The sequence below is a fragment of the Mus caroli genome, chromosome 5, assembly GCF_900094665.2.
Source record: "Mus caroli chromosome 5, CAROLI_EIJ_v1.1, whole genome shotgun sequence".
Classification (NCBI taxonomy): domain Eukaryota; kingdom Metazoa; phylum Chordata; class Mammalia; order Rodentia; family Muridae; genus Mus; species Mus caroli.
The window spans coordinates 10101618-10120918 of record NC_034574.1 but is presented as its reverse complement, the minus strand read 5'-3'; the positions used below and the strand labels follow the sequence as shown (position 1 = coordinate 10120918).

Genomic DNA, 19301 nt, shown 5'->3' with positions numbered 1-19301 from the left:
AGAGAGAGAGAGAGAGAGAGAGAGAGAGAGAGAGAGAGACAGAGACAGAGACAGAGACAGAGAGACATGGTTGGTCAGGCAGAACTTATGAGGGAGAGGCAGACATAACTCAAACTCATAACTCTATGAGTTTGAGGACAGCCTCATCTAAAAATGAGTTCCAGGATAGACAAGGGTACATAGAGAAAGTCTGTTTTGAAAATCAAAACAAAGCAGAAAATAAATAAATAAAACAAAAGTAGAAAAATGAAAAATTATAAATTATTTTATATTCAAAGCCATTTTGTTGTTCCATTATAACAACTTAGGTCAAAATTTAAGCACAGAACTCTATTTAGTAATTATGTGAAACCACATGCATACATGAAGATGATATAATTCTTAACATTTGTAAGCATACATATATGTATGTATTCATGCATGCATATCTGTGCATGATCTATATGTGTATGTCGATTTTCTCCATATGAATTCATAGTCCCTTTAAAAAACATATAGAACTTCACTTTTATTTTTTAATTTTGCTGTATCAAAGATTGAGCCCAGGGTTATGGATATTCTAGGCAATATCTCTACCACTGAGCTATGTCTCCTGCTCAGCCATGCACAGAGCTTCAGTTTGTCTAATTGTTTTATTAAGATTAAATTAGTTAGGTTAAATAAACTAATGCAGTTCCTTCTGTTACTGTTAGAGGAAAGGAAAGTTTAGGGCGTAGCTGCAGTATATATGCTAGAAGAATATATTAAAATGTATCTTTTTGCTAAGTAAAACCCAGTTATTTTTTTTTAAGTAACAGGATCCCTTTAGTATTACCAATATGGCAGAGTACTTTAAAATGCCATATTATTATTAATTTTTATAATATTTCAAACTTTATGAAAAGTGTTATAATTTTATTAGTTTAAATAATTAAAAATAAATCTGAATCATCAATTTTATTTTTTAACGATGATACCTGAAAGTACTCTTCACTTAACTGTAAATATCCATCAAAATGTGCAGTAAGTCTTCCTTGTGTGAACTCTGGGAGGACCCTGACACACTGAAGCTAAATGATAGTCAGAGGAGATGTGGCCCTGAGGTGTATGAAGCAGAAAATTTTCCTGAATTCCTAGCAAACTGTCTTCAACTCAGAGCATCCAGGTGAGCATAGGCTACATCTGAGATGCCCAAGTCAGTTACTGACTAGCCATTGCACACTTGCTCTAGGTGTAACAACATTTGTGCAAAACACCACCAGACCCTGAAATGAAGGGACAAATTCTATTTGTTAATTTATCATGGAAAGATTTAAAAGGCGATTTTTTTGTGTGTGTCCATAGGGCGAAATGATTGTCTCCCACACAATTTTGAGAGGCATTTGTTTAATGAGAAAAACATAAAATAAGGAAAAAACAAAAAACCCATAACCGAGAATATGATAACCTTTACCCTCTAACATTCAGGCACCAAGGAAGTAAGATATTTTTTCTCCGGAAGTTTTAACTTTTAATATCAGTGTTAAATTGTATAGTCTGAAATTTATAGTCCAATTTGAAGATTGTTAGAATGTTTGTAGTTCAACCTTCATAAATTCCTATGATACTCATAGCCTAGAAAGACATGTAATGAATTTGCTTAAATTACTGTTGTTTATTCCAGCAAAGCTATCAAAGGCAAAATACTAATAAGATCAGATTCTTTTTAGGAGTTATTTCCAATAAATAGACCTGATTAAATATAATCACTTATATCGAATCCCCAGACTAAATTTAAAATATAGGGTCATATAAGAAAAGTCTCTCAAATGAACTGGTAATAGAATAAGAATTCCTTTAAGTTGGAAATTGTAACTGAAAGCTATAAAAATCAATGCACTATTCACTGTTAGAATCTGGTTGCCATATTTTATTTTATTTTCTTAAAATGAATTAGTATCTATTAGAATTACTGTGGGGAGCAAAGGGAATATTTCCATAATACTTTGTTTAAAAATAATAAATTCCCTTTCCAAAGAATTCTTCCAATTTTGGAGAAGGCTTCACACCACTAGCAAGCATGAAAAGACCTTTCACTGTCCTTTTCGATGCTGTCAGAGCAACTGCACTGTGCCCTGTAGCAAAAAGCAGCGGGAGGCCACAGGAATCGCTGTGTTTATCACAGCTTAGTCATGAAAGGTCATTTATATATACTTACCATGTGTCGTGAAAATATCCTCTTTTTTAACATTAGAAATTGCCAAAGGCATGCTTCAAGGTTCTTATAAAAACATACCTTAGGCCATACATGCTGTGGTCTAGTTACAGATCTGGATATCCTAGCAGTGGTTTCTAACCCACAGATTTGTTCATGGAAAGCAAAACGAAAGGTCTAGAAGTTTAGAGTTTGAGACTGAAACAGATAGAATCTACAACTTCTCCAAATCCATTCTATCACAATCGGCTTAGGTTTTGCATGTGAGTTATAAAATCACTGTCATGGAGTTTAATATACTATGAATGAGCTATACTCCCAGATCTGGAACAAGATCTAGAAATCATGGGAGGGGAAAGACACTTCAGATTCTTCCCCTTTAACTGTGCAGAGCTTTAGAGTTGAAAAGTCTAAGTGATTGTTCATATTTGTCATTTGTTTCCAAGGATTCTTCAAATGGGAAATTTTTCTGATTTGAAGAAACTTAATCTATGATAATGTCAAATAGCAAAGCTGGTGTCTGGTCACTGTGTGATGAACTTTTCAGGGTCCTGCTCTGAACTCGGGGCTGGCCTACCTCAGTTACTATTCTAACAGCTTTTATGTTAAATGCAGGCGGTGCAGATGAAGTCATCGTGCTAGTAATTTGTATTCATCTTTAGAATGAATTGAAATAAGCCAGTCATCCCTGAACAACCGACGCTTATGTAGTCCAGACATCCAGGGACAGTGATTCAGACCTTGTTCTTTTCCTGTGAAATGTTAAGAATGAATTACTCATGATGCTGTTAAAACTGTACTTTTGTTTTTATAAAAGTACCACTTACATCCTTGGGATAGGAAGTAGATTAGGCTCCCCTGCCACACAGCTGCTTCCTTCACTGTCCACGCTATACCCACTGCCAACGCTGCTGCCCGAGGAGCCAGTGGACACGGAGCTCTCTGCAGGCCGGTGGTTGGTGGGCTTTGCTGCATGACGTGGGGAGAGTCAACACCACAGTCAACAAGTGAGCCACACTTTTTTCCTCCAAATGTACAACCACATAAGTGCATAATAGTCATAGAAAGGACTGACAGAAACAAACATATTCTCCCTCCCTCGACCTGCCTTTCTCTTTCATCTCTTTAGTTAGAAATGCACACTGGAAATAGAGAATTCCTTCACATTTTTACTATGAATGAAAAAAAATTTACTGGGAGAAACATCCCCATGTTTAGACTCAGATAGTATGTCATTTCCCCACAGTTTTTGTTATTTGCACAGCGTTACAACAGTGCTGTGGCAAACAAAGGGGAATTTGGAAGACTCAGAAAATATTTTAGGAAACTCTGGTACTAGTGATAACAGAATTAAATAAATTCTTAATTTATTGCTTACTTATTACTAGTCAATAACCAGAGAGTCTCCATAGAAGGGAAATGCATGACCAAATAGATGGTTCATATGTGGCTTGATCAATTCTCCTGGTATTTTAATTTCTGTTTTCAATCTAAAGCTGTTTCTTTCCCTTAGGTATTTTGTAATTGATATGGGGTCTTGTTTCAGCATTTTCATGAGTTTGAGTTTTGTTTGTATGAGTCCATGTGTCCATAGGGACATTTGTGCTGTACTTTATGCAGTAGGAGCATAGCCTTCAAACTGGGCAGAACTCTAGCCTGAAGTGAGTCAGGGAGGGGGCTACCATGTACAAAGAAGGAAGAGAAGAAAGACAGTGTCGGCTCACACTTTGTGAGGAGGACATTATTAATTTGAAGTTCTTGATGTTCATCCCTTGCCAGAGAGAGTGACCTTTCTCCTTTCTGATCTATATGTACTCACTCTGTAGATACCCTAAATCTGAGCTTTTGTGTGAAACAATTGATGAGTTTTTAAAGATGGAGATGAAAAGTGATATAAAACACAGGATCCCAGTAGTTTGTAACCCTTCCTCCGGTGCTCTTAATTGCCAAACTTCCACCTCTTCTTTCTTGGGATTTACAGTCTCTGACTGTTCACTGGTGTCTTTCAGCTTACCTGGTCTTTGTCAATGAAGTTATTTGGGTTCTAAGCATAGATGTGTTAGAAGCTACAAGATTAACATCTTTTTCCTCTATAAGCATAGCCCTGTTCCATCAATATAGTCTCTGAGTTGAATGTGTTCATGCCAATAGGTGAAAGCTTAACAATCATTTTATGTTGTGCAATATAATTGTATATTTCTTAATAATATATATGAACATGATGATTCTTAGCCTTGAAAACCTCTAACCGGTAAAGTCAAATACAATGAAAAAAAGAAATTGCCTAGGAAACCGATGACAGGCAGGGCAGCTACTGTCAGGTCTGGTAAAGTGTTTAGCTTTACCTCTACACCTTTCTGTCTCCATTACATCAATAAGATGTCCTTACAAGCTACCAAATAATTGTATATCTATTCCAATGATGGTAGAAATCCTTCCCCAGAACTGGAGAACAAGGAAGAAATTTTCATAAAAGTCAGTTCCTTATTGATATGTATAAGTTGAAAATTGCTACTTAAATGAAGTTAGGAGTGGCAGTCACCAATAAAATACTAGTTACGTATTTAGGAATAGATTTGTATAAATAACAGGTCTAAGTTTTGCTAAATATTTTATTCAGTTTAAGTAAAAGAAACCCAGACTGCATATTTAGTGTTAAAGAAATATTTTAAAAGGGCCATTTAAAATATGAAGGCATTATGACTAGAATATTAAATTATGAATATGTATACAGTAAAGCATATAATCAATGAATAGTGATTCAGACTATTCCATTAATTTAGATAAATGAAAGTTTTCATGCTTTAAATTGACATTAAATAACCTAGTCCCCTAGGTTTTTAATAGTGGATAGTACAACATTGAAAGAGAAACATTAATTTCACTAATGAAAAAACAATCCTCATTGTACTGTTTTCAAAGGCAGTGATAATAAAGATGATAATTTAAAACTATTTAGCCTTACTTGTCAAAATAGTCTTTATCCAAGAGCAAGCACACTACATACAGAACTGCTACCTTATAGAACATATGTCTACATGCCAACTTCAGTTTTAACCTGTTTCATGCATTTCCATTTCTCTCTTCATCAGAACAGCTCCTAAATCTTCAGGATCCATTGTACATGATCACGGTATCACTTATGGAGATGATCACTTTCTAGTCTGAATAACACTTGTTACATTAATGCTACATCATTGGTAATCCTTAGACATTTGACTTTAAACAGTGATCAAGTATTATCTGATGAACAAATGAGGGAATAAGTGAATAGCAATGTCAGTGTTGCTAAACCAAACATGGAGGATGGCATCAAGAATTACCCAGAAGTACTTCACATTTTAACCATAGTGGGTTTCAAAGAAATTTTGTAGCTTATTAAAAAAAATGATGACAATTTTAAATCTGGTATTCCATGTGGAAAAATATAATCAGTCAGCTAGATTTTAATTCTAATGACCTAAAAAATTGGTTTGAATGAAGAAGACATTTATTGCTCATATACTAAATGCTGAAAGGCCTCGTTCTCTATATAACAAACACTAATAACAGATCATGTATGGCATATGAATATTTATGTTGGAATGATGAAAGAAAATAATATGCATAGTTAAGTTTTGTGGGAGCAATCATCATTACAAATACTAGGTTTTATTCATTTCTTATTCTGATAAACAGACAAAGGGCTTTGAATTTGATTTCAGTCTAGTATTTCTTTGTTTTTCTACATTTTGACTGAACTAACAGAACCATTAAAAGCTTGGTCTTTCATTATTTTATGATTTTAAAAATATCAGCTTAAAATAGTCTACCTCAGCTTTTCCACCCAATTCTTTTAAGCAGAGTTTCAGAAATCATATAATACTGTCCATAAAGATATGCACCTCTCTATTGCATAGTAAAATGGTCTTTTCACTGTAGAGGGATTTTAATCCAGCAAAATGGCTGCTCTGGCAGGGGATCATATCCAAAGACATTCTAGGTCCGTGTGACCGGGCTGGAATAGAGATATACCCTGAGTATACACTTTTAATTCCAAACAATGACATCTAACTGAGGAAAAGGCAAAGAATTAGAAAAAAATTAGCACAGAAAGAATGAGTCAGAAATTGGAAATGCTCAACTTTTATGAGAACAGACAGGAAAGAGAAGCAGCTTGCGAGGGGAATACACATACAGAGTTGGGGGGGGGTGAGGGGGGAAAGTGAGAGAGAGAGGGAGGGAGGGAGAGAGAGAGGAGGGAGAGAGAGAGAGAGAGAGAGAGAGAGAGAGAGAGAGAGAGAGAGAAAGAGAGAGAGGAGGGAGAGAAAGAGAGAGAAAGAGAGAGAGGAGGGAGGAAGAGAAGAGGGAAGAAGGAGGAAGGGAGGGAAGAAGGGAGGGAGAGAGGGAAGGGAGAAGAGGGAGGGATGGAAGGGAGAAGAGGGAGGGAGGGGGTCTAGATTGCATCAGTCAGTTTGGAGAGGAGTTTCAAGCCAAAGCAGCTGAGTTGAACCAGCCAGCCATAGTTCAGAATGAACTAGAAAGACTTTATTCCACAATAAGTCTCCGAGATGACAACTGCAAATCGTGAATAATTGTTATATTTTCATTTCACAAGATAATTGAAAAAGATTTAAAAATACCAAACATAGTTTTAAGAATCAGTTTTAAATATCTAGCTTAATTTTGAAATGTTAAATGTGCTAAAAAAAAAAGTTATCCACTTCTGGGAAGGTGGACTGGTATACACCTATGATGGGAAAGGTTGCTGATGTCGACAGGACAATATCTGAAAAAGTCCATTCCTTTTTGACACTTATTGAGGAGGCCTTTCAGGTAATTGCCTTCTTGGGGACAATTCAAAACATTTAAAAATATTCTTTAACCTCTTCATTGTCTCTAGCTGTGTTATGTTTTGATGTTGTTATGTTTTATTACTTCCTGGTGTCTAATCCTAATTAAATATGATACTGTCTCTTTGACTGCACGTTTGTCTTCAACTATTGGAATGCCCCGCCCTCTCCAGTAGTCTTGACTATGCAAAGCTATCACTTTAGCTGCCACTAGATGGCAGCGTTACGCTCAGAGACCTCAGCAAATTGCAGAACTGACTGCAGCTATGGAATCCTATTAGGAACTGGTTAAGAACGCCAAAGGTCACCTACTCCAGAACCATCATTTATTTACCGTTAGGAAAACTAATTTCTGCAAAGACTAATGACTCACTAGATCTTACACTTAATTAGTGGATTTAAAGTTGTTAATTCTTTTTTTATATTACAATTAGTTGTCACACACACACACACACACACAAAACACCTTGAGATTTTTGTTTGTTTGTTTTTCCATAGACTTTGCATTCTGTAGATTTAGCCTTGCTGCCCAGAACTTTGTATCCATGGTCTACAGCTGGTGCAGCAAAGACTTATTTGCAAATATTTCCAAAACAATTTCAGATGCCGGTAACTCGTAGCAAGTTTCTGAATTACTTGCCTTATCCAACTCTACCTCTTACCTTTACAGACACAGTCTGTAGTAGTTTAATTATGTTTGAGATTACAAGAAATGAACCATTTTTTTCATATAGTAGTGTAATGATAGAACAGAACTATTCATCTATTTCTGAAACTATGTGTTCTAAGAATTCTTTTTTAAAAACTTGTTTTAGAGACTTTTTCCTCCCTGCCTCCTTCCCTCCCTCCCTTGTCCCTTTCTTCCTCTTGTTTTTCCTTCCTTCCTTCCTTCCTTCCTTCCTTCCTTCCTTCCTTCCTTCCTTCCCTCCCTCCTTCCTCTCTTCCTTCCCTTCCTCCTCCCTCCCATCCTTCTCTTTCTTTCTTTCTTTCTTTCTTCCTTCCTTCCTTCCTTCCTTCCTTCCTTTCTTTCTTTCTTTCTTTCTTTCTTTCTTTCTTTCTTTCTTTCNTCCTTCCTTCCTTCCTTCCTTCCTTCCTTTCTTTCTTTCTTTCTTTCTTTCTTTCTTTCTTTCTTTCTTTCTTTCTTTCTTTCTTTCTTTCTTTCTTCTTTCTTTGTTTCCTCCTTTGTTTCTTCCTCCCTCCATGTTTCTGCTGCTGTCAGCTTTTGTACCTACTCTTCTGAAGGGGTTTGCAGTTTTATCTCACTTTCTAAAACACTTATTGAATATGGAATTGAAAATATCAGCTTTTAAGTTCAAATACAACTAGGATTATTCAGTATGTCTCCCTTTGAATTTGTCTGAACACATTTTTAAATATTTTTCATTACAGTTCAGGGTTATTAATTCAAGGAGAGATACTTCACTTTATATCTTAGAAGATAAATCTCAAATCAATTCACTGTAATTTTTAAATAAAAATTTGAAACATTTTTTGTAGTTTATGAATTAGAAGCTGGCACAGAAAGCATCCACACTGTTGTTTGCAGTTGGTCACACATCCCACAAATTTTCACAATGAACATTATTGAAAATAAGCCTCTGATACCTGACTCAATCACTTTTAAATCCTGGGGTTGAACAACTGAAATGAAAATGCCACTGAAACATCTTTAAAAAAATATTGGTTGACTGTCTAACAGCCATTATGCGAGCTTTATACATAATGACTAATGTTATTCATATCACTAGGCAAACTGTGATCCGTGAAGTTCTGCTGTCTTTTCTCCTTATAAACACGGAAAACTTAAGTTATTCCATATTCACAGAGCGTCTCCTAGAGATGGAAATGGAGATAAAAGATTCCTTTGATATTGTCTAGGAAGTTGGAAACACACTTAATCATGTTTACGTGTCCCTGTTTCCATACATATTGTCTTCATGAATGGAAATTTTCGGATATTTGAATGATCAACTTGCTCTGTTTTTATGCAACACTACCATTAACTGGCAGGTACTTCCCATACTCACTAACCACTCAATCTGGCATTAGAGAAACAGAACCAGTGATTCCCTTGGAGTACAGAATTAAGAGTATGCTTCAAAGTAACAAATGAGAGTGGTGTTAATTTAATAAAATGACAGTGAGGAGCTTTTCTAATATAAATTGTACACTATGGCTTATATAATATAGTACTTGCCTTTATCTTATAATTTTTCTTTCTGTTTTTGTTTTTGCTTTTTGAGATAAGGTTTTTCTGAATACCCCTGACTGTCCTGGAACTCATTCTGTTTAGACCAGCCTAACCTCAAACTTCCTGCCCTGCTATAATTTTCCTTTTAAGATGTCTTCCTTTTCTGTGAAACATTTAATTCAGAGCTGATTTGGGAAGACAAAAACCCTAAACACAATTTAAATTAGTCCTAGAATCTTGTAATGCATAGTAGAATAAAGTTTGATTGAGATACCTTAAATAAAATCAAGAAAGTCAATTTATTTTATCTTGAATAAATCTAATTATAATTTTAGCTGCATTCAGGTGAATAGAATGAACCAAGATTATGTCAAGTACACTTTTGTTTTTTCACTAAGACTTTCATTCAATAAAGATTTTTTATCAGTAAAAGACAGATGCTAAGAAGATCATATTTAATTGCGATATTATTACGGTTTCACTTTCATGGGTTGCTCTTAATTTTTTCAATATTAATTTGATTTGAGTTTGGAGAAATATTATCTCTCATGTTTTCCTCATAATATCCTTGAATTACAGTGTCAGACATGTATTTCTGACAACTGATAATCAGAAAGAAAAAAAAATACAGAAAAAAAAGAGACTGCTTGGCAGTTTGCCAGCTGATAGGAACATACTTCTAGAAACAGCCATAATAAATATTTTGATAATCGAGATGTTATCCTGAAGTGAAATCCATAATTAATACTTATTTCTTTACATCTGAGAGAAGTTCTTCTATACCTCAGGCTGAGTTAAGAAGGCACTAAGGCAGACAACAATGACCTTCTGGTCCTCAGGTCCCTCCCATACATCCAAATGTTGTGACCATTTATACTGCATTTATGTTGTTCTACAAGTTGAACCCAGACCATCATACATGCTGGGGAAGCCTTTTACCACATCACCATCTTGTAATGCATAATATATAAATGTATAAAATCCAACTCAAAGGAAACAAAGTAGTGCATTTCCAGCAGGAGTGATAAATTAATAATAGTAAAAATAAGTGTGTGGGGTAATACTACACCAAAACCTGAATATTATATTCCATATTGTCTGCACTTATTCAATGGTTTTAAAGAGGAAGCTTAGAAAATATTTGGTAAATGCATGTATAGAACCAGGAGATCTAATATTGTTTTAAAATTTCCAAATGATCATTGTTAATCACTGCTTTTCTGTAGTTGGTTCCAATAGATTGCAGAGAGTATGATAAAGATTCAGAGCTGGGCCAGAATATACAATTGCCTACTACTATTATTTTGCTAAATGGACATGACATTAGACTGGCTCCTCGAGATTTATCATTATAACTATAGATTAATGGGCCTCTCAACCCTCTTCAAAAAAAAAAAGTTTAGTTATGGTAGATGGTGATTAATACAAAGACCCACAACAGGCCAAGACACAGAGAGTAGGAGACTGAAAAATGATTAGCCCTTGGTGGGACAAATACTTCTTATCCCCATCTCCCAACGTTCAGAAATCATTGCTGAAGAGAGGGCATAGAACATATAATAGTCAGAGTTGGTGGCTAACTACAGGGAGCCAGTATCTTCTGGACATGGTAGAGCAGCTACACATATGTACTCACAGTTGTTGTGACAGTATGAACAGAGCCTGTGTGATTCAAGCCAGACCAAATTTCCACACAGAAAGGGACATGGGCATGAAATTTCACACACATTCAGAGAGCTATTGGCAGTATAAGGAGCATCAGTTTTCTCTAAGAGCTGTAGCCCTGTTAAGTCGATCATGCCCCAGTGGAAGGGCACTCATCCAAGAATATTTGTGCAGCACAAATTGGTCTTGATGGTGTTAAAAAGAGGATACAAAATTGGATGAACGGGGAAGGGGATCTGAGAAGAGATGTAAGAGGAGCAGATACAATCAAAACATTGGCATTATCCAAGACTGTCAAGTAATAGCATTTTTAAATACAATTTTATTTTCAGATATTTCTAAAGTTGCTGAAGTTTGATCACATATAAACTTGTCATTGACTACCAAGCAATCTCCCTTTCAGAGGAGCTTAGAGAAGATGTAGTTCCTCCTACTTCACAATTCTTTCCAGATACTGCTACACTGGCTATTTAATAAATATTGCTAAACAGGATGGGAAAGACTCACGGCAGAGATTTCTGTCTATTTTGTTTGTTGCAGTAATATCACAACTTGAAGATGTTCTGAAATGTAATGTGCTTAAACAAATATATATATATATGTGAATATGTGTAACAATGGGCATGGGAAAATTCTGCTCTCTTTTTACTGGATGGCAAGAAACTTTCAATGTTTCTTTTTATTCCTTCTTATTGCTGTTTTGAGAGATGTCTCACTCTGTAGCCCAGGCTGGCCATAACTCACATTCTTCTATTTTTCTTCAAATTTGAATCAAGATGACAATGTTCATTTCTCCTATTTTACGCTAAACCAATTAATTTTCAATAAATAAGATGAGTAAAAAAGACGATACACCTGTCTTTCAAGATACAAACAAAATTGCAATTATTTTCCTGTTACAATGCACTATCCTCCCACCCTGGGCTTGAGACAGCAAAAGATCTGATAGGCAACTGACCAGTCTGAGTTCAGGAAGAAGAAACAATGAATATGGACATATAGTCATAATTTAAGTCAATTGATACCCAGGGAAACGAAAATTTATAAAATGTGAAAGACATATTTTTGAAACCCTTAATTATTATAAATTAGTATTAAGTGGCATGAGAAACAGGATGGCCTGAAATGTACTAGAGATAAATGAGACACAGGAAATTGAGAGTCAAATGAGGTGAGATCTTGAATAGGAAGCCCTTGTTATTCTTCTTCTTCGGATATTATAAAAAAACATGATTATGCTTAACAATTTGCTTGGTAGATTTTTACACATTGGTGTATCATTAAAAGTACTTAGTATTTCTACATGTTAAAAATTACTTAAGGGCTGGCGAGATGGCTCAGCAGGTAAGAGCACTGACTGCTCTTCCGAAGGTCCTGAGTTCAAAATCCCACAACCATATGGTGGCTCACAACCACCCATAATGACATCTGCCGCCCTCTTCTGGCCCATCTGAAGACAACTATAGTGTACTTATGTATAATAATAAATGAATCTTAAAAAAAATTATTTAATAATTGACAGGAGAGGGGATCATGAAGTCCTACCCCTTGTTGAGAAGTCAACTGTTGGTTGTTGGAGGAGGGAGAGTTATACTTTTTCAGAGATGTTGTCCTTGAAAACTACTCATGTTCTAGTAGCTGGTCCTACCTACATGAACACACAGGCAGCACTATTTGTTCTCAGTCAGTTTAACGCAGAAAAAACGTATGTGACATTGGGAGAGAAGTCGTAGAGGGGTAGGGAAGAAATTGTAGGGAAGAGAATGTGTGTGTGATATTGATCAAAATATACCCTCAAATAATACATAATCCCATGGGAATTTATATAGGTTAAGCATATTGTTATTTAATTGCTAAGTTTATAAAAACTTGCAAAGACTGACATTGTTATCTATCCAATATATGATGCTCTAGTACCACATGGAAACACTGTAACTTCATGGTACAGGAGAAAAAAAATGAGAATGAAAGCTAATATTTTCATATGAAAGTTCACTTCTTGTACAGAGTGCTAAAAAGAAGTTTTTTACTTTCTTGTGAGTGGTCACTTTAGTGAGAAAAGTCTACAGTGATTATTGAGAACTAATAGTTGCAAATTGATATCATTAACAAAAGCTTTCTTGACAGTCATCAATCATTTAATGATGCCTGTCATTCACATTTTGTTTCTTCAGAACTTGCTTCATTAACAGTGTTATGCCTCTGGCGACTAGTCTGTGGTCTAAACTAGAAAGTACATTTAACACAAAAACTGGACTTTTCTACTTGCTTTGAGCAAAATAAAAATAATAACAACTATTGTTATGTTACACCAAAACTTAGAGTAAATAATGATAACTGGCAGATATAAAACAATAAAAAATACATTCCTAAAGATTTGCTCTATATGAAGCCTTTTAAATATTCTTATAAATTAATAGTTGGGGAGAATTCAAACGTGAACCCAGTAGTCATTTACTTAAGTAATACCATTAACAAGAAGAACACATTAAAATAACTAAAATTAATAAAGTACAATAGATTTACCTATATTGAAAGATGTTTGAGTCAATGCATTGTAGAAATGTCCGTTTTCTGTTTCTTACCTGAAAACAGTAACCTATAGAACTAGAAAGCATGCAGTTCTAAAACCGATCTGTTCAACTAGGAAAAGCTGATTCTGCTGCCACAGTCTTCTAAAGAACAATAAGACGGGCTTTTATTTCACTCTCTTATATTTTTAAGAAAGACATACATGCCTATGACCTTTATCAGGTATCTTGCTTATCTTTTTTAACGTTTTACAATTTGTAATATTTAATTTAAATTGGTACTATCTACCAATTTATTAATGGCATTTTGAGTATACTTGATCACAAGGAAAAATGTGGATAATGAATTCACAAGAATATAAAGCTACATAATCATATCTATGTTATTTATCTTGACACATTTAAACAAATTTAAGATCCCAATCAAAATTTTGTATTTCTTATGTTATCTTCTCAAACAAATGTTTTGTAGTTTCTTGATATTCAATTATATATTAAACATGTATTTCAATAAAATAAAATAATTATGTTGATGGTTTGATCTGTTATAGCTGAGGATTTCTCTCATCATATTTCATACCTTCAACCTTCTCTCACCTAGCCCAATGGAAAAATGATAAAATATGGTTTTAGAATATGTGTAGATCAAATGTAGTAAAATTTTCAAGTAATTCCTGGGTTGTTTAGTATTGGATTTAGGCGATATTGCTAAGTTATCTAACAGCATCTCTGGCAATCCTTTCCCTTTCTCTTGGTCATTCTATCTCCTCCCCAACCCCTGATGAGAAAGATCTTGGCATCATATTTACATCTTAGTCTGTCTAATGTCCCTACTCTGTCTCCACTATGTACTCTGTGTCCCAAGATTCTTTCTTTTGTTTATTTGCCTGCTGTAATTCCTCGGCTCCAGATTTCTGGTGCTAAGTAGAAAACAATTTGTTGGAGTCCAAGGTAAAGAAATTTATATTTTCCAAACTTGTTTTCATGGTTAATGTTTGCAGCAGTTCTCAACCTGTAGCGATGGGTCACTTAAGACCATCAGAAAACCCAGACACTTGCATCACAGTTCATAGCAGTAGCAAGATTACAGTTATGAAGTATAAGTGACAATAATGTTATGGTTGGAGGATCATCACAACATTGGATACTGTATTAAAGGGTTGCAGCATTAGGAAGGTTGAGAACTACTGCAGACATAAGTAATATTTAATGAGTCTCTGTTTGTTAAGACTGGGATTTCTTTCATCGCAGATTAATATTCTCATCTTATTATTTAGTCCTGGAATTAGTCAGTATCATAATATAGAAACATTGAAAACAAGTTTTGGTGGTTTTGTATTTAAGTCCAGTGGCTGTTGCTAGTCATATGCAATTAAATGAATGAAACTTCTCAAGGTTGACAAAAGCAAATGTCAATGACTTCTTGGAGACCCATAGATATGACTAGAAAACAACAAAAGTAACCACTGATGGGAAATGGTGTGGTCTCCTTCAAGAAGGAAAGTACATTAATAAAAGCATCATATGATCAGAACTACATAGTCACTATCTGTGATTCTGAATAATAGAGATTTCTGGCAGTACATTTAAATGCTTACAATATTTGAAAATACACATATAATCATTCTAAAATAAGGAAATTCTCAAAAGGCATTTTTATTTTCACACACAGACTGCCCCCACCCTGCAGAACAGGCCCAGAATTGTGAAAGCTGAAAAATTTGAATGATTTGAATATCGACTTTCTCAGACTTTTGGGGGCAGGGATATTTACTCTGTACATATGTTTGGAATGTCAATTTTCTTATAATTTCAAACTGCCAAGGGTTTTATTTTTAAATCTGGCTTTTTATTTTTTGTACAAACACATCAAATTGAAGAATGTAAAATTTGTGTTTATTAACCATTTACATACAAAATTAAGACAACCCAAACCCACAAATGACCATTTGATTTTTCTTGTTTTCTGTTTTACTTTGCCTAAGGGCCTGTCCTTTTCAGAAATAGAACACACTTAATCCATTCTGGTAAAACTAATTTGTCCACTCTGAGTCAGAAAATAAATGAGACATTGGTTATCTACTAACACTTGTAACTAACAATTCTATTCTCTCCCAGGCTCCAACCTCTCCCAACCAGCCACCCACTACCACTTCTCTAAGAGAGCAACTCCCACAGAGTGATAGCTTGGTAGGGAACACAACATCCAACGCCCTATTATCAGGTGCCACGGTGAGCTTTATTGACAGGGGAATCTCCAGCATCCATCTGCAGAAGCAGGTTCAGGCTTTAGTCTTACAATTGGGCCAATCAACAAACATGCACCTTCATCTTTTATCTCTTACTTCTATATCTTCGTACCTCACCTTTTCAACTAGTCCAAATCACCTTGCTTTATTGCTCAGGAGGGGAAATATGTCTACTTATTTTATACTATCTACTTCAGAGACTAAAATGAACACTTCAGATCTTAGTGCCAAATAAATAAATAAATAAATAAATAAATAAATAAATAAATAAATAAAAAAAATTAGGGAAGCTGAAAATTGCACTTAAAATCAGTAATAGTTGTCAAGTAAGTAAACAGACAAGATTTTTAATAAGATTGGTGTTTGTTTGAGTTTGTGTATGATCTTCTAAATGTATAGTAAAGAACCAGGTGGGATATTTTACTCCAGCATGGGCCATAGTGAGTCTCAGGCCAGCCTGGATTATATTGCCCTTGTGCAGGACCTTGCCTCAACAACAACAACAAAAAACTTTATTAAAAAAAGTAAAAATAAAAGTAACCAACACTGCTTCGTAACCTTTCTTTCCTGGATGTTATAAATACTAGACCTTGTGTTGAGCCAAGGAATCTGGAAGAATAGCATAAACAAACAAAATGCTTTCCAGAGCGCCTCATTCCAAATCAAACTATGTGCACTTCTGATTTTATATATGTGTGTGTGTATACATATGTAATATATATATATATATGTACATATATATATATATGTACATATATATATATATATATATATATGCACATATAATTGACATCCAGGAGATTTGGTGAAATTGGTCTAATTCTTCCCTTTAGTTTTCTTGAATGCAATTAAACTTCAGAGGGAGAGAAAAAGTTCCATTGGCTTATTCCATAATTCTTTATTGACCCATATATTAAGCTAATTCAAGCATAAATCTTCTGAGAAGCTTATAGAATATTTGAAAAGCTCTTTAGGGAAAATTTTGCCCCCCTTGATTGAAATACCTACAGAGGCACACATAGCTTCCTCTAGGTACCTGCCTCCTTCCTGTGTCTCTGCTTTGTACAGTGACAAGTTTTCTTCCATTACAGCTGAAGAGCTCAAATCACCATCCTTAGAAAGGAGTATCAGGTAGGTTGAGAATATCAAATTTGTTCTTGGCTGCCAGTTCTAGCTACTTGTAATGATTTAAAAGATGTTTGGTAATTTAAAAAATAAGCAGATCATAATTGTTTCAATCTAAAATAAGATAGCTTGATTTCAAAGAATCCGTTAGTTTAGAAGGCAAGACTTCAGAGCCATTAATGCAGGCTACAGGAACAATTCAGGCTTGGAGCTCTGTGCTCTGCATCCCAATCTCTGACCCTCTAATTATACCACAGGACAGGATCAAACATACAAATAACTTAGTCATCCAGTTATTCTGATGAGGAATGGATGACACTACACTTTGCACAATGTCACAAACTATTTAAATAGACTGTTGTTTTCAGAGTGCAAATGGGGTTACATTAACTACCGTGAGAACACTGAAATGATAGAATTTTAGTTAAACACATAAAAATATTGTCATTACTTTTGCAGCAAGTGAGGTGAGAAGAGGGATTTGCTAGTTTGTTGGATATTCATATTCCTGCTCAGTTTACTCTCCAGATCAAATGAATTACATTGAGTTTTACATAAATTTAATTCTATAGTATGTTTATAATAAAGACTGGGCAAAATTATTGTTAACTTATTATAACTTATAGGAACCATGCAAGAATATATTTTTATTTTAGAAAATAGAGTTTTGCCATTAACTAGGGTAAAATAAATATGAAAAATGCTGATATTTTGTTTTTCTTCTGATTGGAAGTCAATAGAGTGACTTCTAATCTAGTTACATAGTACTTTAAATAGAAAATATGTATTAAAGCATTACTCAAGATAGGACTAAATTTATTTTCATACAAACTTTTAAAGCAAGTCTATGATTAAACTCTTACAAATAAGTCTATAGCAGTAACTAACTACAGTATTAAAATATGGTTTGAAATGACTCAGGAATTGATTACTGTGACATTTAAAGTCAATGCTGCATCTCAAGTCATACATGGGATCAACACTCAACTGATTTGATAGAATGAAAGATAAGAAATAGAATTGTTTTCTTTTCCTTCATCTCTTTTTGGGAAATGGCATCTCATTATGTAGCCCTGGGTGGTCTGAAACTCAAAAGATCTCCCTATCTCCGAGTGTTGGGATTAAAAAGTCTGTGACACTATGCCTGGACAAGTAGTATTTGAAACTGTGTTCAAAATATTCTAGAAAGGAGAAAGAACAGCACGCTCTGGTGCCAGTCTTTAAGCTGGACTGGGGAACACACACTAGTTTAACAGAGGTTAAACTAGCTGCCTCCTCAGCCAAATGGGAATGTGAAGAAATTCCCAGTACAGTGTCCCTCTGTCACCTCAAGCGACCATTACCCTCATATACCTGGTATGTGTGAGCAGAACACATTAGATATTTTGAATTTTCTGAGAATAAACAAAAACCCTATAGGAGGATGAAAGATTTTAATTTATAGCAAATATGTAAAACTGAGTATTTCAGAGCTGGAAATTATTTAAGAAGATGCTACATTTAGGTTAATTATTTTGTTGAGATATAATTTTGAATTAAACTGGAAAAATACTTAAAGCATGCCTAGTTTGCTTCTTGTCATAGGAAGTGAGTCTTTATTGCATGAAAACTCTGGATGTGGGGGTCAAGTTAGCAGCAGATATCAGCTTCATCCTTTCTTACTATAGATGTGAGATTCAAAGCAGAGACTCTTGTTATTTACCTTCCTTTATGCAAGAATCTTAGAAAATTGTCAACTAGATCAGGGAAGGGAGTTTAGGAATAGGAAAATCATTGCCTACCAGCCCAACCCCGTTAATTTATGCTTTCATGTGAACTCTGAGTTTATTTGGATGTGTTTTTCCTTCTGGCTTAGAGTGTTTCCAGTCTGGAACTTTGCTATGCTCCCAAACGTCTGTGTTATCATAGCTCTAACTAGGATGTATTGGTGACCATTTCCTACTGAAACGGATTAAGGGAGAAAAATAAAAACAAAACCAACACACTCATTTTATGCTCCATCATACAACAATGGCTCAGAACCCAGTTGTTTATGAATGAAGTAAAGATACTTTATTTATTACACAGGCACTTGGATATTCACATGCCCAACACAGCTGATACACTTAACAGCTACGGAAACACGCACAGAAGATGTCTGCTTGAGGCTCAGGAGAGAATTTCCTCTGTGCCAAGGTGAATGAGTGCATTAACAGTTTTTCCTTTGCTGTCCTCTAAGCATTTCCAAATGTTACACGTCAAATAATAGTCAACAAAAACTGATCTACATTTCAATGGGTATGCTAACTTGAATTGTGAGCAATGGAAACTTTTATCACAATGCAACATATTTTATAGTCATGCTTAAACAGATTAGGTTAGTAGCATGCATTCCATTCTGCAATATGAATACTGTTAAACTATTTTTCCAACAAATGTCAAAAGACGCCCATTGCATAGAAAAATACAAATCACTGTAGTCAATATAATATGGGACTGATCTTGGGACTTACACGGTGATGATGAAATCCTAAAATGCCATGCCCACAAAAGCAC

At 34.9% G+C, this 19301-nt stretch overlaps 1 protein-coding gene across 1 annotated transcript in view; it reads right to left on the bottom strand.

The window, feature by feature from the left end:
• The window catches only part of Pclo (piccolo presynaptic cytomatrix protein), a 328272-nt gene that overhangs the window by 41675 nt on the left and 267296 nt on the right, over positions 1 to 19301 (bottom strand). Inside the window, exon 21 of the mRNA XM_029477261.1 lies at positions 3001 to 3142. Within this exon, the coding sequence (XP_029333121.1) occupies positions 3001 to 3142 (142 nt within the window). The remainder of the gene's footprint in view (positions 1 to 3000; positions 3143 to 19301) is intronic.